This window comes from Eptesicus fuscus, chromosome 6 (assembly GCF_027574615.1).
Source record: "Eptesicus fuscus isolate TK198812 chromosome 6, DD_ASM_mEF_20220401, whole genome shotgun sequence".
Classification (NCBI taxonomy): domain Eukaryota; kingdom Metazoa; phylum Chordata; class Mammalia; order Chiroptera; family Vespertilionidae; genus Eptesicus; species Eptesicus fuscus.
In genome coordinates, this window is record NC_072478.1 from 23,273,082 (window position 1) to 23,294,394 (window position 21,313).

The 21,313-nt window shown below is 48.4% G+C and overlaps 2 protein-coding genes across 2 annotated transcripts; one reads left to right on the forward strand and one right to left on the reverse strand.

Moving 5' to 3' along the window:
- Positions 1-951: 951 nt before the first annotated feature.
- EPOR (erythropoietin receptor) lies at positions 952-6,221 on the forward strand. The gene is made up of 8 exons (XM_054716868.1): positions 952-1,158; positions 1,998-2,133; positions 2,443-2,621; positions 2,698-2,855; positions 3,246-3,399; positions 3,484-3,571; positions 5,075-5,162; positions 5,256-6,221. The coding sequence occupies exons 1-8, from the start codon at positions 1,044-1,046 to the stop codon at positions 5,859-5,861; spliced, it is 1,524 nt and encodes a 507-aa protein (XP_054572843.1). The 5' UTR covers positions 952-1,043; the 3' UTR covers positions 5,862-6,221.
- Positions 6,222-15,107: 8,886 nt separating this feature from the next.
- SWSAP1 (SWIM-type zinc finger 7 associated protein 1) lies at positions 15,108-16,728 on the reverse strand. Its single transcript, XM_008158025.3, has 2 exons — positions 16,480-16,728; positions 15,108-15,806 (listed from the first exon to the last, which is right to left on the reverse strand). The coding sequence occupies exons 1-2, from the start codon at positions 16,726-16,728 to the stop codon at positions 15,303-15,305; spliced, it is 753 nt and encodes a 250-aa protein (XP_008156247.1). The 3' UTR covers positions 15,108-15,302.
- Between the last annotated feature and the right edge of the window lie 4,585 nt (positions 16,729-21,313).

Here is a 21,313-nt window from a genome sequence, read left to right on the forward strand (position 1 = left end):
TGAAGGCAGAGGGAACAGCTGGTGCAAATGCCCATGTTATCTTCACCATCTGCGGGTTTCTTCCCTCCAGGCAAAGTTGTTCCGGCTACTCCATCTGCCCATCTTGTTGCCCAGTAGAAAGCAGCACCCCCTTTCCCAGTAAGGCCAGGTCAAGTCCTGGGATGGGAGCTCATTGACTGCATTTGGATCACATGTCCATCTGGAACCAATCACTGTGCTCCAGGGAATGGAGCGTTTCATGGGCTAATCTGGGGCTGGGAGGAGCAATCAGGTAGGTATCTCCCCTCCCCAGGCATGTACCTCTGTGGGGTGTTTACCCCCATTTAAGCTCAGCCCAAGCAAATAGCTTTTATGGTTTGTTCTAGAATTACTTGCCACATTATTAAGAGAACTGCACACTCCTTATAAATGCTGAATATACAGATGCAAACAGTACTTGTTTTTTTCCAAAAAGCAAAATCTCACCCTCCAGAATATATGCAATTTTACCAATACAGAGTCATATCATACATACTGTCTGGCAGCACTGCCTAGCATTGTGCACACGCAAGAGCTAGTCACTATTACGATTTTATTTATTCCCACCCAGACTGGGAAATGTTAATGAACGCGATCATATCAGTAGCTTGCATTTTTGGAATGTTTGCTATACGCCAAGCCAATTTTTACAGATGAAAATGCTGAAGCTCAGATAAGGTAGGCACCTGCCCAAGGTCACACAGCAAGAAAGTGTTTCGGATACAGAAACCCCGAGGGGTTCCCGCCCCCGAGCGAGCGGCAGCGGGGGGGGGGGGGGGGGGGGCCGAGAGGGCCCCTGCCTCCTCCTGCGGGGCCTGGCAGGGCGGCCGCCTCCCGCTTATCTCAGCCCAGGCTGCCTGCTGGTCCCGCCCCCTCGGGGAAGCTGCCACTTGGAGGCGCCTGGCCGGGAAGGGCCTGGTCAGCTGTGTCCGGTGGAGGCAACTGCTGACCCAGCTGTGGACTGTGCCAGAGGTGGAGGAAGCGTGGAGAAGGAGCGCTGGGCCCCCCGTGGCGGGGGCTGCATCATGGATCACCTCGGGGCGCCCCTCTGGCCTGGAGTCGGCTCCCTCTGGCTCCTGTTCACCGGAGCCGCCTTGGCTCCCCCTCCTAACTCCCCGGGCCCCAAGTTTGAAAGCAAAGGTAAGGAAGGATGGAACGGTGTACGGACCCCGACAACCCCGACACGGTCCTGGAGGGCAATGCAGGGGCCGGAACTTTCAGCCTTGGTCCTGAGGACCAACCAAGCTGGTGTCTGAAGCCCTAGGGCGGTTCTGCTGGGGCACGCCGGGTCTAAGGCCCCGGACTGGGTTGGGGGGGGGGGGGTACCGCTGGAGAGAAACGTAAGGCTCCTGTTTCACCTTTCCAGGGAGTCTGGGACTTGCTACATCCTAATGGGGCAGGAGTGGTGCTGGGTCTGGGCTCCGCGGTCTGGAGTCCCTGGGGGGAGAGGGCCTAGCGGACCTCCAGGGAGGGAGGGAGGGAGGGAAGCCCGGGTCCGAGTCACAGGGGCCGGGCCGCAGGAGACTGTAAACACGGTTTGCGTGCGGGCACCAGGTCCCTTGCAACGCTGGGTTGAGGGAGGGGGCGCGGGGCACGGTTGGCGCTATCGGGAGGCCGGGAGCCTGCGGGGTCCGATAGGGGGCCCCGCCTCCTCCACACACACCCGCGGGCTGGCTTGCCCTGGGCCGCGGCGGGCGGGTGGGCTGCGGGAGCCCGAGGCCTGGAGCGCGGCGCTCAGTTCAGCGGGTTGCGGGATGGATGGGTATGTGTGGGGGCAACAATAAGGCAAGTAGCCCGGGCTTGGGAGTCCGGGCGGCACCACCGCTGCGTACCCCTCCGGGGCCCTGCTAGGGTGGAGGGCTGGGTGGGGCTTCTGTCTTATCGGTCCGCACAGGCGCCGGGAAAGAGGGGGAGGGCGCTGTGGTCCGAAAACGGGGCTCGGCTCGCCTGACCCTTCCCCTGGCCCCCTTCCTCCCCAGCGGCCCTGCTGGTGGCCCACGGGCACCAAGAGCTCCTGTGCTTCACCGAGCGGCTGGAGGACTTGGTGTGTTTCTGGGAGGAGGCGGCGAGCGCGGGGGTCAGCCCCGACAACTACAGCTTCTCCTACCAGCTCGAGTACGTCCGACGGGCGGGCGGAACGCCTCCGAGGGTGGAGGGGCGGGCGGGGTTGGCACCTCCCCTGCCGGTGGGGAGCCCGCGGTGTCGGCCCTGACACTTCCCCTAGTGGCCGGGGCTGGAACACTCCGGTGATCACCGGTGGAGCGCGGCTCCGAACCTCAGGGCTGGGACAGCAACCGCTCAATCAGGTCCGCGGTGTGGCGTACCTGGCTCTGGGGCGCCCCCTCGTGGTCATGACCAAAATGAACCTGGCCCGGTCAAGACGCCCAACTTGCTCCCTTCCCTCCCGGGTCCCTCCTCACTCAGGGGTGAGCCGTGGAAGCCGTGCCGCCTGCACCAGGCTCCCGCCCCCCGCGGAGCGGTGCGCTTCTGGTGCTCGCTGCCTACGGCCGACACGTCGAGCTTCGTACCCTTAGAGCTGCGCGTCACAGCGGCCTCGTCCGGTGCTCCTCGCTACCGCCGAGTCATCCAGATCAACGAAGTGGGTAAGTTCGCCGGCAGTGGGGGAGGGGTTGGAGGGGGGTCTCTGCCTCCGCCCACCTGAGCTGCCCTTCTCGGTAGTGCTCCTGGACCCCCCTGCGGGGCTAGAAGCGCGGCGGGCGGACGAGGGCGGCCACGTGGTCCTGCGCTGGCTCCCACCTCCTGGGGCCCCCATGGCGAGCCTCATCCGCTACGAGGTGAACATCTCCGCAGGCAGCGCCGCGGGGAGCGCGCAGAAGGTGAGACTCGCCCCTACTGCCCACCCCCAGCTCTCCCAAAGGCCCAGCCCCTCTAAGTCCCGCCCAGACGGTCACCACGGCCTCGCCCCTCCAGGTCCGCCCCTGACGCCCGACATCCCACTGCCCTGGGGCCCCTGACAGCTCCACGCCCACGGACAAGACCCTTTTCTCCAAGCCTCCCCAGCCCACCGAAATCCTTGTCCCAAACCCTAGACCACCTTCAGGGCCCCGCCCCCTCCATGCTCTGGGCCCCTGTTTACCGGACCCCCCATCCTGATTGGCCCCGAGCCCTCCTGGAGCCCCGCCTCCTACTCTCATTGCTCCTCGGGTGCCGTCCTTCCTTCCTCTGATTGGCCCGCCCTACCTGCCGGTGTCCGTTCGCGCGGCCAGGTGGAGATCCTGGATGGCCGCACGGAGTGCGTGCTGAGCAACCTGCGGCGCGGAACGCGCTACACCTTCTCGGTGCGCGCGCGGATGGCGGAGCCGAGCTTCGACGGCTTCTGGAGCGCTTGGTCGGAGCCTGCGTCGCTGCTGACAGCTAGTGGTGAGGCCCCAGGTAGGGGTGTAGGAGGGGTTGGGGCTGAGCTTGAGGCAAGCCCACTGCCTTGACCTATTCCTGGCTCTCCAGACCTGGACCCGCTCATCCTGACGCTCTCCCTCATCCTCGTGCTCATCCTGCTGCTGTTGGCCGTGTTCGCCCTCCTCTCGCACCGCCGGTGAGCACCCCATTCGGGCACCTGATCCAGACCCCGCCCCACTAAGTCCCCCCTTTCCTTGTGGAAACCTAGGCTCAGAGAGGCAGGTACCTGCCCAAGGTCAAACAGTAAGGAGTCAGTGGCAGGGCTGGGATGCAAGCCAGACCAGACCCAGACTCTTAGTTAAAATATGCTGGGGGACAGTCACCTGGTTTCCCCCTTTTAGATTCCTTTGCAAACTCCTTTACTTTTGTAAAGTCAACGAGATGGGCTTAATGGAAAGAGGTAAGCCCCTGCGTTTCTTCTCTTCTGTTGTTAAGCTCTTCGGACGCTTTATGATCTGACTGTTCCTCCTGAGGGGTGTAATTCTAAGCACATACCATGTGGTTTCACACCACCAAACTTTGGCACATGCTGTTCCTTCTGCCTGGAATGCGACTCCTGCCCTGTCTGCTTAGCAATCTCCTAGTTGTCTTTAAAGGCTCTGCTCATTTATTTGGTTGGAAAATACATATTGAGTGTCAACTATGCATTAGGCACAGGGAAGAGAGTGGAGAACACGCCAAACATGTCCCTGACCCGGTGGATCTCATAGTTGAGTCAGACAACAAACAAGGGAACCAACAGATATTTGATAATAAATTATGATGAGCGATATCACAGAACTGGGATATGGGGACAGGACAGCATGGTTAGGGAAGACCTCTGGGAGGTGACCTTAGAATAGAAATCTGAAGGTTGGAAGGAAGCAGCCATGAAAAGCAGGGAGAAGAAACAACCATGGTGCAAAGGCCCTGAGGTGGGAGCGAGCTTGGAACAATGACGCAGCTTCAGGAAGAGCTCCATGGCTAGAACAGAGTGTGTCAGGAGGGAGTGGTGGGTGATGAGGGGAATGAAGTAATAGGGGTGAAAACAGGCAGGGTTGCCTGCAGGGCTGTGGGGAGGAGACTGGATTTTATTCTGAATGCATTGGGGAACCAGGGGGAGGAGTGAGAGAAGTGACATAATGGGCCTCCAGGCAAGCTGGGTCAGGTTTCGAGGGGCATGAGGCACTGTATATTGAACTCCTATACATCCTTCAAAACTCTGTTTCAGCCAAAACCGGTTTGGCTCAGTGGATAGAGCATCGGCCTGCGGACTCAAGGGTCCCAGTTTCGATTCTGGTCAAGGGCATGTACCTTGGTTGCGGGCACATCCCCAGTGGCGGGTGTGCAGGAGGCAGCTGGTCGATGTTTCTCTCTCATCGATGTTTCTAGCTCTCTATCCCTCTCTCTTCCTCTCTGTAAAAAATCAATAAAATATATTTAAAAACAAAAAAACAACAACCTCTGTTTCAGTTGCCTTCCTGTAGGTCTCTACAGATGCTTCAGCCAAAGCCCATGCTCCCCATCCCCTATGCACTCCTCTGCCTTCATCACGATCACCAGAGGCTAGGAGTATCTGTGCCCCGTGACTGCATACCGAGGGGATATAGGTATGTTCAATGACACATGCCCATGTACTTGTTTCTTTTGGTCTCACCAGGACTCTGAAGCAGAAGATCTGGCCTGGCATCCCAAGCCCCGAGAGTGAATTTGAGGGCCTTTTCACCACCCACAAGGGTAACTTCCAGGTAGGTGGTCTGGTCGTCCCCCCAGGGCCTGTGGCGTCCCTGCTCCTGTGGCCAAACCCCAGGTTTCTGAGCTGGCTGGTACTGTTTCCCCAGCTGTGGCTGTATCAGAATGACGGCTGTCTGTGGTGGAGCCCCTGTACCCCCTTCGCAGAGGACCCACCTACCCCACTGGAAGTCCTTTCTGAACGCTGCTGGGGGGTGACACAAGCAGTGGAGCCAGGGACAGATGATAAGGGGCCCCTGCTGGAGCCAGTGGGCAGTGAGCATGCCCAGGACACCTACCTGGTGCTGGACAAGTGGTTGCTGCCCAGGAGCCCACCCAGCGAGGACCCCCCCCAGTCTGGTGGCAGTTTGGACATAGCAGCCATGGATGAAGGCTCAGAAGCATCCTCCTGCTCATCGGTTTTGGCCCTGAAACCAGAGGGGGCCTCGGCGGCCAGCTTTGAGTACACCATCCTGGACCCCAGCTCCCAGCTCTTGCGCCCAAGGGCATTGCCCCCTGAGCTGCCCCCCACCCCACCCCACCTAAAGTACCTGTACCTCGTGGTGTCGGACTCTGGCATCTCAACTGACTACAGCTCAGGGGGCTCCCAGGGAGTCAACGGGGACTCATCCAATGGCCCCTATTCCAACCCTTATGAGAATAACCTTGTCCCAGCCCCCGAGCCTTCACCTCCCAGCTATGTGGCCTGCTCCTAGGACTCCAGTCCTCAGATGCTTGGGGACCCAGCATGACCTCAGTGCTAGTCTAGGGCCAAGGCCTATCTATCTCGCAGGGCCGGTGAGGCCTCTCTCAGGACCAGGGGCATTTCTGATCTTGGCTCTGTGCCTAATCCATCCTCAGGAAGTCACAACCTTGCAGTATTTCTAAATGTACAGGTCTATTTTTTTTGTTTTATATATCTATATCTATAAATATATGTATAGATATATGGATATAGATAGATAGATATATTGCTGCTCTTATGGCTCAGGCTATAGGGGGAACAGTATAAAAGGCTGTGAGCTCAGTTTGAAATTCAGGACTTGGAAGTCTGAATAATCATCATAATAAAATGAACTAACCACTATAAGTTACACTAGCTGCCAGAACAAACAACTTCTAAATCTGAGTGGCTTAACACAATTAGCTTCTCTCATATTTCAATTCAGACAGGTGGGCAGCCATCCCTGGGATGAGTCAGAAACTGAGACTCTTCTGGTCTCTAGCTTCACCATCCAGGGTCACCCTGGGGTCTTTATTTTATTTTTTTAAATATATTTCTTTATTGATTTCAGAGAAGAAGGGAGAAGGAGAGAGTGATAGAAACATCAATGATGAGAGAGACTCATTGATTGACTGCCTCCTGCACACCCCCTACTGGGGATCGAGCTGGAAACTCATGCATGTGCCCTTGGCCGGAATCGAACCTGGGACCCTTCAGTCCACAGGCTGACGCTTTATCCACTGATCCAAGCCGGCTAGGGCACCCTGGGGTCTTTAGATAGATTCTCTTCATCCAACCAGCCAGCAAGTAAAGGGAGAGAAAGGATTCTGTGGGCCATTTTTTTTTTTTTTTTTTTTTAACTGCAATTTCTTTTTATTTTTTTTTTTTTATATTTGTTTTTATTTTTTTTTTTAATATTTTTATTGAGGTATTATATGTGTACATATCTTACTATTACCCCCCCACCCCACACCCACACATGCCCTCCCCCCCCAGAGTTTTGCGTCCATTGTTTATGCTTATATGCATGCATACAAGTCCTTCGTTTGATTTCATAACTCCCCCACCTTTCCCAAACTTTCCCCCTGTACTTTGAAAGTCTGTTTGATGCTTTACTGTCTCTGTATCTATCTTTTTGTTCACCATTTTATAATGTTCTTTACTATCCCTAAATGAGTGAGATCATGTGGTATTTTTCTTTCATTGACTGGCTTATTTCACTTAGCATAATGTTCTCCAATTCCGTCCAGGTTGCTGCAAATGATGAGAATTCCTTCTTTTTTATGGCAGCATAGTATTCCATTGTGTAGATGTACCACAGTTTTCCGATCCAGTCATCTGCTGATGGGCACCTAGGCTGTTTCCAAATCTTAGCTATTGTAAATTGTGCTGCTATGAACATAGTGGTGCATATATCCTTTCTGATTGGTGTTTCTAGTTTCTTCGGATATATTCCCAGGAGTGGGATTACTGGGTCAAATGGGAGATCCATTTTCAGTTTTTTGAGGAAACTCCATACTGTTCTCCACAGTGGCTGCACCAGTCTGCATTCCCACCAGCAGTGCACGAGGGTTCCTTTTTCTCCGCATCCTCGCCAACACTTGTTGTTTGTTGCTTTGTTGATGATAGCCATTCTGACAGGTGTGAGATGGTACCTCATTGTTGTTTTGATTTGCATCTCTCGGATAATAAGTGACTTTGAACATGTTTTCATGTGTCTCTTGGCCTTCCTTCTGTCTTCTTTTGAAAATATTCTGTTTAGGTCTGTTGCCCATTTTTTTATTGGATCATTTATCTTCCTCTTATTGAGTTGCATAAGCTGCCTGTAGATGTTGGAGATTAAACCTTTATCAGTGATAGCATTTGCAAATATGTTTTCCCATGCAGTGGGCTTTCTTGTTGTTTTGTTGATGGTTTCTTTTGCTGTAAAAAAGCTTTTTATTTTGATGTAGTCCCATTTGTTAATTTTCTCTTTAGCTTCCATTGCCCTAGGGGCAGTGTCAGTGAAGAAGTTCTTGTGGCATATGTCTGAGATTTTGTTGCCTGTGGATTCCTCTAGTATTTTTATGGTTTCCCGTCTTATGTTTAAGTCCTGTATCCATTTTGAATTTATTTTTGTGTATGGTGTAAGTTGGTGATCTAGTTTCATTTTTTTGCATGTATCTGTCCAGTTTTCCCAACACCATTTATTGAAGAGACTGTCTTGACTCCATTGTATGTTCATGCCTCCTTTGTCAAATATTAATTGAGCATAGTGGTTTGGGTCGATATCTGGGTTCTCTATTCTGTTCCATTGATCAATATGTCTGTTCTTGTGCCAGTACCAGGCTGTTTTGAGAACAGTGGCTTTGTAATACAGCTTGAAATCAGGTATTGAGATCCCACCTACTTTATTCTTCTTTCTGAGGATTGCTGAGGCTATTCGGGGTCTTTTTTTATTCCAGATGAATTTTTGGAGAGTTCTTTCTAGGTCTGTGAAATATGCTGTTGGTATTTTGATGGGGAGTGCATTGAATCTGTAGATTGCTTTGGGTAGTATGGACATTTTAATGATGTTGATTCTACCAATCCAGGAACATGGTATGTTCTTCCATCTGTTTACTTCTTCCTCTATCTCTTTTTTCAGTGTCCTGTAGTTTTCTGCGTATAGGTCTTTTACCTCCTTAGTTAAGTTTATTCCTAGGTATCTTAATTTTTTTGGTGCGATGGTAAATGGGATTGCTTTTTTAGTCTCTCTTTCTGTAAGTTCATTATTGGTGTATAGAAAAGCCATAGATTTCTTGGCGTTAATTTTGTATCCCGCTACATTGCCGAATTCATTTATTAAGTCTATTAGTTTTTTGATGGAATCTTTTGGGTTTTTTATGTACAATATCATGTCATCTGCAAATAAGGACAGCTTCACTTCTTCTTTTCCAATTTGGATGCCTCTTATTTCTTCTTCTTGCCTAATTGCGATAGCTAATACTTCCAGTACTATGTCAAACAGGAGTGGTGAGAGTGGGCATCCCTGTCTTGTTCCTGTTCTTAGGGGAAATGGTTTTAGTTTTTGCCCATTGAGTATGATGTTTGCTGTGGGTTTATCATAAATAGCTTTTATTATGTTGAGGTATGAGCCTTCTATTCCCACCTTGTTGAGAGTTTTTATCAAGAAAGGGTGTTGGATTTTGTCAAATGCTTTTTCTGCATCTATTGATATGACTATGTGATTTTTATCTCTCAATTTGTTTATGTGATGTATCACGTTTATTGATTTGCGGATATTGTACCATCCTTGCATTCCTGGAATAAATCCTACTTGGTCATGGTGTATGATCTTTCTGATGTACTGCTGGAGCCGATTTGCTAGAATTTTGTTGAGGATTTTGGCATCAATGTTCATGAGGGATATTGGCCTGTAATTCTCTTTCATTGAGTTGTCTTTATCTGGTTTTGGTATTAGGGTGATGCTGGCTTCATAGAAGGAGCCTGGAAGTGTTCCTTCCTCTTGAATTTTTTGGAATAGTCTGAGGAGGATAGGTTTTAGTTCTTCCTTGAAAGTTTGATAAAACTCTCCTGTGAAGCCATCTGGCCCCGGGCTTTTGTTTGCCGGAAGCTTTTTGATGACTGCTTCAATTTCTTCCATAGTTACTGGCATGTTGAGCTGTTTAGAATCTTCCTGATTGAGTTTTGGAAGGTTGTATTTTTCTAGGAATATGTCGATTTCCTCTAGGTTGTCCAGTTTGTTGGAATAGAGTTGTTCGTAGTATTTTGTAACAATCCTTTGTATTTCGTCGGGGTCTGTTGTTATTTCACCTCTTTCATTTCTGATTTTGTTTATTTGGGTCCTCTCTCTTTGCTTCTTGGTGAGCCTGGCTAGAGGTCCATCAATCTTGTTTATCCTTTCAAAGAACCAGCTCTTGGTTTTGTTGATCTTTTGTATTGTTTCTTTGGTCTCTATGTCGTTTATCTCCGCTCTGATCTTTATTATTTCTTTCCTTCTGCTTACACTGGGCTTATCTTGTTGCTCTCTCTCTAACTCTTTGAGTTGTTGGGTTAGGTAATTTATTACCATTGTTTCTTGTTTTTTGAAGTAGGCTTGTAGAGCTATGAACTTCCCTCTCAGGACTGCTTTCATTGTGTCCCATAGATTTTGGATTGTTGTGTTTTCATTGTCGTTTGTTGCCATGATGTTTTTTATTTCTTCCTTGATGTCTTTGGTAACCCAGTCATGGTTTAATAACATGCTGTTTAGTCTCCAAGTGTTTGATTTCTTTGGGTTGTTTTTATTGTAGTTGATTTCCAGTTTTATGCCACTGTGATCTGAGAAGATACTTGATATGATTTCTATCTTCTTGAATTTGGAGAGACTTTGCCTATGTCCTAACATATGGTCTATCTTTGAAAATGACCCATGTGCACTTGAGAAGAATGTATATTCTGTGGCTTTGGGGTGAAATGTTCTGAAGATGTCGATTAATTCCATCTGTTCTAGTGAGTCATTTAGGATTGATGTTTCTTTGCTGATTTTTTGTTTAGAGGATTTGTCCAATGGTGATAGTGGGGTATTGAAGTCTCCTACTATGATTGTATTACTGTCAATCTCTCCTTTGATATCTTCCAGGAGTTTTTTAATGTATCTTGGTGCTCCTGTATTGGGTGCATATATGTTTACCAGAGTTATTTCTTCTTGTTGGATTTCTCCCTTAAGTATTATGAAGTGGCCTTCATTATCTCTTGTTATGTCCTTCACTTTGAGATCTAATTTGTCAGATATAAGTATTGCAACCCCAGCTTTTTTTTCATTTCCATTTGCCTGGAAAACCTTTTTCCATCCCTTTACTCTCAGTCTGTATGCATCCTTTTTTTTGAGGTGGGTTTCCTGTAGACAGCAGATATCTGGGTTTTGTTTTCTTATCCAGTCTGTTACCCTGTGTCTTTTGATTGGGGCATTCAATCCATTTACATTTAAAGTTATTATTGATAGGTACTTATTTGACGCCATTTTTATTCTATACCCCTGTGTACCTTCTTTGCTTCCTATTTCTTTCTTTCTTTTTTTTTTTTACAGCAGACCCTTTAGCATTTCTTTCATTGCTGGTTTGGTGGTGATAAACTCCCTTAGTCCTTTTTTGTCTCTGAAGCTCCTGATTTCACCTTCAATTTTGATTGATAGCCTTGCTGGGTACAGTATTCTTGGATTTAGACCCTTCCTTTGCATGACTTGGTATATTTCATTCCATTCCCTTCTGGCCTGATGAGTTTCTGTTGAGAAATCAGTTGCTAGTCTGATGGGGGTTCCTTTGTATGTAACTGTCTGTCTCTCTCTGGCCGCTTGTAAGATTCTTACTTTGTCGTTGGTGTTTGCCAACTTAACTATAATGTGCCTTGGCGTCGGTCTTTTGGGGTTCATTTTGCTTGGAACTCTGTGAGCTTCTTGGATTTGTGTGGGTTTTTTCTTCCCTATATCAGGGAAGTTTTCTGTTATTATTTCTTCAAACAGGTTTTCTATTCCTTGCTCAGTTTCCTTTCCTTCTGGCACCCCTATTATCCTGATGTTGTTTTGTTTTGTATTGTCCCGAAGTTCCCTTACGCTCTCCTCAATCTTTCTAATTTTTGTTTCTAGAAGCTGTTGTAATTGGGTATTTTTTTCCATCTTGTCTTCTAGCTCACTTATGCGGTCCTCTGCTTCATCTAGTCTACTCTTGATGCTTTCTATTGAGTTCTTTACAGTAGCGATGTCATTTTTCATTTCTTCTTGGTTCTTCTTCATTTCTTCTTGGTTCTTACTCATATTGTCGAATTTGTCTTCCATCCTTTTCAGCCACTTTATGACCATTTCTCTGAATTCTTTCTCTGATAGGTTGTTTGCCTCTAAATCGTTTACTTCCTTTTCTGGTGATGCCTGCTTCTCTTTCCTGTTTGGGCTGTTTCTTTGTCTCCCCATGGTCTCTCTTCTCCGGATGTCTGGTTATATAGATTTCTCTCTCTGGCGTTGATTTAAAGGTATAAAATACAACACAACCAGGCACAACAGACAAGGCACTGAACAGAATTGTATTCACGATATTAATAACCTCCAATAAAGGTAACCACCAGAGAAAGACAAATTAGGGAATAGGAGTGGAAGAGGGAGAGTAAAAAGAAAGAACAACAACGAAGAAAAAAAAAAAAACAACAACAAAGAGTGTGAATCTGAACTTGGGAAAAGAGCAGAAAGAAAGAAAAGAAAAAACAGAAAAGAAAAAGAAAAGAAAAAAAAAGTAAGAGAGACAAGAATGATACTAAGAGAGAAAAGGGGAACAAACTATATATATGGGGAGTAAACTCCACTAGAACAACCACTATTCCCAGCAAATTCCAGCAACACGAGCCTGGAGATTAATACAAACTGCAACAGCAGCTAATATCAAGTGAGGCAAGGGAAAACAAAAGTAAAAAACAAACAAAAACAAAGCAAACAAAAGAACCAACCAAACCAACAAAAAGAATAATCAAAACAATCTCATAAAAAAGCATAAAAATTCAATCTAATCAACATTCAAGCAAACAACAACAAAAGGCCCGAGAGAAAAATAATTTTTTAAAGGTAGCGTAGAGAGAGGTTTGTATGGATTTGGAGCAGGGGGTTGGGAATTAGATATATAAGTAGGGTGAAGTTTTAGCAGGGAGTAAACTGAAAAAGTAGGGAAAATCTAAAGCCAGAAAGGGTTAAGATAAACTGGGGACCAAAAGGGGAAAGGTTAGGAGGAGAGTGATGGCATAATTTTAGCTTTGAGATAGGGTAAAGCGATTGTAAGGGAAAGATGCAAATCGAATGTAGGACACTAATCCAAAAATAAAAGAAAGGGAAAATCTAATGACAGTAAAAAGAAAAAAAAGTAAAATAATAGTAATAATAGTGCTGATTGAAAATAAAAATGTAATAATTAAAAAGGTGAAAATCAAGTGAGGAAAAAGAAAAAAAATATTAGTTTCTTAAGTAAAAGATGCAAAAAATGAAAATAAAAAAATATGAGAATAAAAAAATTAAAAAATTGAAAAAAGAATTGAAAATTAAAAAATAGGAAGACTAAAATGTGCAGTAGCGGCTGTCATTCACTTCCTCTATTATTCTGTTTGGTACGCCTTTTTCCCAGTCTGGGCGGTATTTCAGTTCAGCTTCATTCCAGGGCTCCTCAGTGTTGGAAGCCAGTCCTGCTTTTTAAGCCAGCCCTGTCTTAATTTCTCGTATTTATTTTTGATTACACCAGAGACAATTAGCGTTTCAGCCCCTGGGTGGCAGTGTTTCTGAATTGACTTCCGGGCCTCTCTAGCTCTTTTTTCTTTTTCTTTTTTCCCCCTTCTATGGCACTCACTACCGGTTTGTGGAGGTGTGCGCCTCAGAGCTGCCTCTCTGATGGTCACACGCAGCTCTGGCCCCAGGTTCCGAAAAAACACCTTCCCCCTGCAGTCTTTCAGGGTTTCCACCTGGGTTTACCTCTGTATTGGGCTTAGCAGTCAGAGTCTGAAAGAGCCCAGGTGTGCGGACCGTGGGTCTGTGCCCCAGACTAAGGAGCCTGCACTCCTTTGAAAATTCTTAGTCTGACCCTCCTCGTCAGATTAAAATGAGTTGCTTTCAAGAGGTCACTTCTGTTAGCAGCTCAGAAGACCCCCCTCCTCATTCACGGATCACGGCAGTTCCAACTGCCGCTGATTTTTCTAGGCACAGACCTCCCGGCTCCTGCCGGTCCTGCGGCTGCCGCACTTCCCTCACCCAGGGCTTCCCTCACCCACCGCGGGGATTAGAAACCGCAGCTTATTTCAGACAAAATCTGACCTTTCCGTGGTGCAGTGAAGAGTTTCTTTGAATCCGAGTGTTTGCGCTGATAGGGGACCGGTGGTCTGGTGCAGTTGTCGCAGAAAGTCAGGTTTCCACTACAATCCTCCTTTCCTTGCAAGATGGCGAGGCGCCCGGCGAGCCCGCAGCTCCAGGAGGGGACCCAGCCCCTGTGGGTGCTGCGCGGTCAGAGGAACACTGCCCAGCACTCCCCCGCCTTCTCCTGGAGTTTAGCTGTCCCTTGGCTTGCCCACATACACTCCCTCTGCGAGCCTCTGCTGCTCCGACTCTCCGCCCCAGGAACAGACTCCAAACCCGACTCTATTCCGTCGCCATTTTTTTTCGCCGCCTCCTGTGGGCCATTTTAAGGATCTAGCCTAGAAGTGGGCTCCAATGGCCAGAAATGGTCACGCGACCTCAGCTAGAAGCATGGATGGCTGGAAAATGTAGTTTAGCTGTGCACCCAGAGAGAGGAAAGCTGTTTAATGGGCCTCTAGCTTGTCTCTACCAGTAACAGTAACAACATTAATTCACAGGGCTTTCTTCTATAGCAGGCCCTATTCTAAGGAAGCATTCTGATGACAACAAATGTTATGAAGTGGGCTCAATGGGAGTTCAAGTTTAAACACTTTTAATTATTATTATTATTTTTTAATCCTCACCTGAGGATATGTTTTTCATTGATTCTAGAGAGGAGGGGAGTAGGAAAGAGAGAGAAACATCGATGTGAGAGAGAAACATTGATCAGCTGCCTCCCGTACCCACCCCGACCAGGGATCAAACCCACAACCTGGATATTTGTCCTGACCTGGAATTGAACCTGAACTGAGACTCTTCGGTGCACAGGACAACACTCTAGCCAACTGAGCCTCACTGGCCAGGGCAAGTTTAACCATTTTTTAAAAGTTTGGCATAACTTACGAAAGCTGAACATATGCATACCTTCTGCTGTAGCAATTCAATTTCTAGGTATATAGCCTAAAAACCCTCACACATACACCAGGACATGTGTGCAAGAATGCTCATAGCAGTGAATAAGTCAATCTGATAGATACATTGGAATTATATACAGTAGGGAAAAAGAAATTGACTAAAGCCCTGGCCGGTATGTTCAGTGGTTAGAGTGTTAGCCTGCCCACTGAGGGGTCCGAGTTTGATTCTGATCAAGGGCACGTACCTGGGTTGCAGGTTCAACCCCTGGCTGGCCCTGGTCAGGGTGCATGTAGGAGGCAACCAATCGATGTGTTTCTCTCACACAGATGTTTCTCTCTCCCTCTCTCTCTTCCCCTCCCTCCCTACCACTCTCTCTGAAAATCAATGGAAAAAAATATCATCCGGTGAAGATTGAAAAAAAAAAAAAGAAATGGACTAAAAATGTGACCAATTCGTAGCAACAATGTTGAGGGGAAGAAGAAGAAGTCTCAAAGATTATATTTCTAATAAAACTCTTTTTATAAAGTTAAAAACAGCAAAACTAAACAATATGTTGACAGGGTACAATATATACATGATAATGCTATTTTGAAAAGAGAAGAAGCACTTTACATTCTTTAGGTTTTTAAATCTGTACATGTCCCTGAGGTAAGTACTCCAGCCATGGGAAACAGGCAGAGAGAGGTGGTCATACACCAAAGCTCAAGGCTGGCTTCCAGAGCTTGAACCCTTGTTTGAGCTGGGGTCACCAGCCTGGGTAGGCCATGGGGTGATTGTCATCTCTCCATCAGGTTGGAAAGCCACACACCACTCTGCCCTGGGTCCCAGCCCGCCTGGCTCCAGGCAGGCTCTGAAGCAGCGCTGTCCTGAGCCTGGTGCAACTGGCTGCAGCCAGCACTGGGCAGGGAAATACCTCTGGAGAAGCGACAGCTGCAGGGTATCACCACTGTCTCCTTCCTCCTGGGTCTGTAGGGCCACAATGAGCCCACAGCCTCGGCCAGGCCCAACCTGCTGGCTGAAGTGGGCAGCTGTGTCCAGAAGCAGGGCAGCCAGGTAGGCAGCTTCCTGGGGCTCGGCGTCTTCAGCTAGGTACTCCTCCAGACCATCAAGCAGCAGAAGGAAGGGGGCTGGTCCCCGGGCCTCGTGGGCAGAGCACAGGAGCTGAAGAAGGTCATGGGTTGAGGGCGGGTATTGGAAACGGATCTTCTAGAGGGAGAAAACAAGGAAAGGGCCAGATTCAGCACAGCAAGCCAGGCTCCCAGCTTCCACAGCCTTGCTTCCCTGCATACTTTCCTGCAGGAGGCCCTCAACTCCAAAGTGAAGCAGCTTAGAGTGGTCAAATATATTTTTCTATTGCTCCCCCACCCCCCGCCTTTAAAAAAAAATTATTTAGCACTTGTACTGTTCGGTATTAGTTCAGAACAGGGAGTATCTTTTTTTTTTTTGAGCGATAGTGGCAAGATTACAGTGAAAAGAGATAGATAGCACGTCCTCAATGCAAGGTATGTCTTCCTGCCAAATCTCTAGGTCAATCTTTCTACGCAAAACCCACCCCAGCCTCCATTCTCACTCCATCCTTGCCTCCGGCTTCCCTGGAACCAACTCGTGTCCTAACAACAACCAGGGTTAGTCCCGCTCCTAACCAGCCGATCCCACGCTTGGGGCCCCGCCTTTCGCTAACTCCGCCCCTTCGTTGGACAGTCTCTCACTCAATTTTAACAAACCTCACAAGTCCCTCCCCCCACTCATTCGTGACTCCGCCCTAGAACGGCTGTTCTGGCTCGTCCTTTGTCCCCTTCATTGGTCTGTCTAGTTGTCACTCAATCTTCGATCCGCCCTGCCACTGGCTGGTCCGTCTCAAGTCCCGGCTCCCTGTTACCTGTAGCCGTAGGGGGTCGAGCGCCGCCGGCGTCCGGCGGGGGAGGCTTTGCAGAGGCCTCCGCGTCAGGAAGAGCACGGGGCCTCGGCCCTCCCCTGCCGCCTCCAGGGCCGCCGCGAATAGCAGCGCTGTCTTTCCGGACCCTGGACCGCCGAGCAGCAGCAAAGGTGGCCCAACCTCCGCCGCCATATCCTCCCGGGGCCCGGCCGTCCTACCGGGGCTTAGCACCCGCTTCAGCGTCTCCGCCATCCACAAATCCTCTCTCTCCAATCGGCGGCCTCTTCCTGCCCTTAGTCCCGCCCAGTCCGAGGTCTCTTTGGTTACAGTGCACTTGGCTTCTCCATTGGTCTATGGATCTGTCCATCAAAGTTAGATCCGCCTTTGCCAGCTCCTACACTGGTGAAGGGACGATGAACCTAGCGAGGGAGGAATGCGAGCGTTTGAGGGGGGAAAAGACCCTTCCCTTGATAGAGTCTGCTGAGGAGAGCAGTACGAATACTATTATTGTGAGCCCATCAGCTAAAGAGAGAGATGTAAGGTTGAGAGTTGAAGGGAGCAGACCCTACGGAATCAGTGACACACTGAAGTCTCCTCGTCTCAGTTTGCTCACCTGTAAAATGGAACTCATGATATCGCAGAGGAATATTGCTATGGGCATGTGTCTGTGGTTTTGCTGATGTCACCCAATGACAATTGAGAAGCAGAGAGATGGAGAAGCTGTGTACTTCTCTTTCTGGGTCTGAGTACTGGCACAAGTGTCTGTCAGGGGCTGCAGACGCGGGGACATTTGTGTGCAAAACCTCAGAAGCTGTCCCCGAGGGTCTGCGAGGAGTTTCAGCTGCTTCCTCATTGGCCTGGGATCCTGGGTCCTGCTAGAGGTAAGGGGGTAGGGGGCAGGCAGCACCACAGAACAAAGAAGGGGCCAGGAGAAAAAGAAACGGGCTGGGAGACTGGGACCGTTTTTGCTTTGTTCACTTGGTAACTCCAGCGCCCAGAACAGTGACTAGCTTATTGTATATTCTCAATATACAGGATGGGGCAAAAGTAGGCTTACATTTGTGAGTACAGGAGACAGTTTATTCTTGTATTATTATTAATTATTGTATTATTTTCCATATGAACAGCTGTAAACCTACTCTTGCCCCACCCTGTGTGCTCGTTAAATAAATGAATGGAAAAAAAAAGGAAGGTAGGATTGATGAGAAACTGGGAGAGAAGGAGGAACGAGGTGAGTGATCAAGTGATCGAAAGCTGGGGCTCCTCACCCAGACTTTGCCCCAGAGCTGCCACTCACAGCCCTGTTGCCCTAGCAACTCTGTTTCCTGGTAACTTCAAAGTAGTGCCGTTGCCAGGAGACCCAGGGACAGGGTGGAACTGATATTTCCAGGGCTTTCTCTCTCTGGGACCAGAACACAGTTCCACAACATTCCCCAATATACCCACTCACACAGTCGGGTACCCCCACACACTCCTACACACACACACACACACACACACACACACACACACACACACACACCATGGCATCTCTGCATATGTTCCACTTCCAGAACCCCCATCACCCACATGCTCACAGACCTACCCTATCCTGACACAAAGCATCCTATCCACCCTCCTACCTTCTCACCCTCTCACCCTTCCCTCGCACACACACCAGAACACACTGATACAATCATATCATTGTCACCACACACAGAGACACGTTTCCTTTTAGCTGATGTACCTGCAGCTCTTTCTAATACACACAGAGATGAGGTACACTGTTACACTGCCTTGTCAAAAGCACCACCTCAGCCCCTCCCCACAACAAACCATGATTCACCTCACTTTGCAGCACTACAAATGCACAAGCACCCAGTAGTGACAACTGTATCACACAGTTGCATACATGGAAGCATGCTGAACACAGCCCACCTCAGGTCTTTTGCATCTGCTGTTCCCCTGCCTAGAGCACCCAGCTCCCAGATAGCCCGGTGGCTCATTTTTCTGCTCCATTCAGGTCTCTGCTCAAATATCACTCAGAGAGGCTTTCCCTGACCAGGGAAAGATTGCACACACTTCACTTTTTTTCTTTTTTTAAAATATGTTTTTATTGATTTTTTTAGAGAGAGAAGAAGGGAGAGGGAGAGAGAGATAAAAAACATCAGTGATGAGAGAGAATCATTGATTGGCTGCCTCCTGCATGCCCCCTACTGGGGATCAAGCCCACAACCCGGGCATGTGTCCTGACCAGGAATCAAACCAGTGACCTCTTGGTTCATCGGTTGCTGCTCAACCACTGAGCCACACCAGCCAGGCCATGCTTCAACTTTTTAACTGCTTATCTGTCTTTATATATCTTCAAATAATGTATAACTTCCAACGTTATGTACTTATTTTATTGCCTCTCTCCCCACTAGAAGGTCAGCTCCACCAAGGTAGGGTCTTTCTTTTGTTCACTGCTGGATCCCCAGCTACTAGAAGCACACAGTAGGTGCTCATAAATGTAGGCTGACTAAGTACATTGGCAGAGATGCAGACGTTTGGCATACCTCTCATGCATACAGTACTTCTTTCTCTCACTGCTTAGAATCCTGTCTTCATGTTCTGACAGAAGAACAATTAACATAGAGGAGCTCCCTGGAGTATGGAGGACTGATGGGTAAGGGGATGAGGACGTGGACAGTCTGTGTTTCTCCCTCACTTATCAACACTCTCAAGTTAATTTATTTAACAACTATTTATTGAGCACCTGCTGTGTGCCAGACCCTGTTTGGGGCACTGGGAACTCAGTAGTGAACAGTGGACAAAATCGTTGTCTGAGCTGACATCCCTCGTGAGGGAGGCTGAGGAATTTAAACAGTCTATGAGCAGATGTTAGGTTCATGCAAAAAAAGTTTGCCCAGGGAAGGAAACTTTGGAGGACCAATTATTTGGCTGTTTTTGCAGTTCTGAATAGAGTGGTAGGGGAAGACCTCAACGAGAAGTTGACAGGAGAGAAAAGACTTGAAGGAGGTAATGGGGTGAATCATGCAAATGTGGGGCGGGGGAGAGAACATTCCAGGTGGAGGCACCTGCACCTGCAAAGGCTCCGAGGCATCGGAAGAACTTTGGCTTTTACATCGAGTGCCATGGGGACCCACAAGAGGGTTTGAGCAGAGGAGGGATATGATCTCATTTACATTCTAAACCACAGCTCTGGTTTGGATGAGCTGAGTTTGAGATGCGGTGAGACCCACGGGAGCACGTCGAGAACGCTCTTGAATAAGCGGGTACATCTCAGTATGGGTTCTCTACCTGAGATTATCCGTCATGGGATGGGGATGTGGACAAGGCTCAGGCTACCGCCACCACCCTCTCTAGCGGGCCCAGACACTTCTGTGTATCCTGCAGCCCCATTTTACCCTTTCTTGCCCTGTGCTCAATATCAGGACCGTGGACAGCACCAACCGGGTTGGTAGGGGTGCTGTCCACGTGCTGACAATTTGCTTCCTTCCTGTCCTGGGTGGAGGCAGCTGTGAGGCAGCAGGTGTGAGCCCTGGAAACAGGAGCTCTGGTACGGGAAGCAGGGGGAGGGGAGGGTCCATGATTCTGTACTTGCACTGATTTCATCCCTTTCATGCTCCCATCTCATTCCCTGCGATCCACAACAGGCCCACCACCTCCCCCTCACTTATTCCGCTCCAGCCACACAGGTCTCCACACTGTTCCCTGAACACAGCAGGCACACTCCAACCTCAGGGCCTTTGTGCTGCTCTTCCCTCCGCCTGGAATGCTTCTCCCACCAGCCCTGGTATGTTAATGGATCCCTCCCTCCTCTCCAGCACACCTCATCTCCGGTATCATCCCCTCAGAAAGAAGTTCCCTGACCACCCACTTTAAATTGCAAACTGTGTCTCCATCCCACAGTTGTCCTATTATCTTCTCTAGTTTGAGTTTTCGCCTGATCACTTATCAATATCTAACATATCAGAGGTCCCAATCCCTGACCTAAGTCTGTGGTCCTAGAGTTTGGAATTCAGAATTTTTCAGATTTTTGAAAATAACTCTGGTGTAAATACTATGTGTTGCATAACACCCCTGGTGGAGTGTGGGATAACATCTCAAAATCAAACACTTTATCATCAATGAAACATAAGAATATTCACATCATGTTAAATAAATGAAAGCTATAGTAACCTCATGTCAGTTCAGGTCAGGTTTTTGCCACAGATGAATTATGAAAAAAAATTTTTTTTGGTTCTCAGATATTTTTGAAATTTGCAATTGTAGTTCTGTATACACTGAGTGGCCAGATTATTATGATCTCTGAACGCATAATAATCTGGCCACTCAGTGTATATCCTATATAATAACAAGGCTAATATGCAAATTGTCCCCTTGACCAGGAGTTCGACCAGGAGTTCGACCAGCAGGCAGGCTGGCCAACCGCCCATGTCCCCTCCCTCTGGCCAGGCTGGCTGGACCCCACCCATGCATGAATTCATGCACTGGGCCTCTAATATATATATAAATACTGAGTGGCCAGATTATTATGCGTTCAGAGATCATAATAATCTGGCCACTCAATGTATAGCTTATATATCTTGTTTATTGTCTCTTATGTATTAGAATGTGAGCTTCATGAGGGCAGAAGTTTGTGTCTGTTCTGTTAACTACGACAGCCCCTGTGTCTGATCACACAGCACTTGGCACGCAGTAGGTGCTCCCTAGTGTTTGATGAATGAATGAATGAATGAATGGATGAATTAAGCAGCTTCCCTTTTCCTAGTCCCTGGATGACTCCATGCCCTGAATGGCCTGTCTGAAGCCCTTCAGAGCCTGTGTGTATGTTTCCCTGCCCCTCCTACACTTT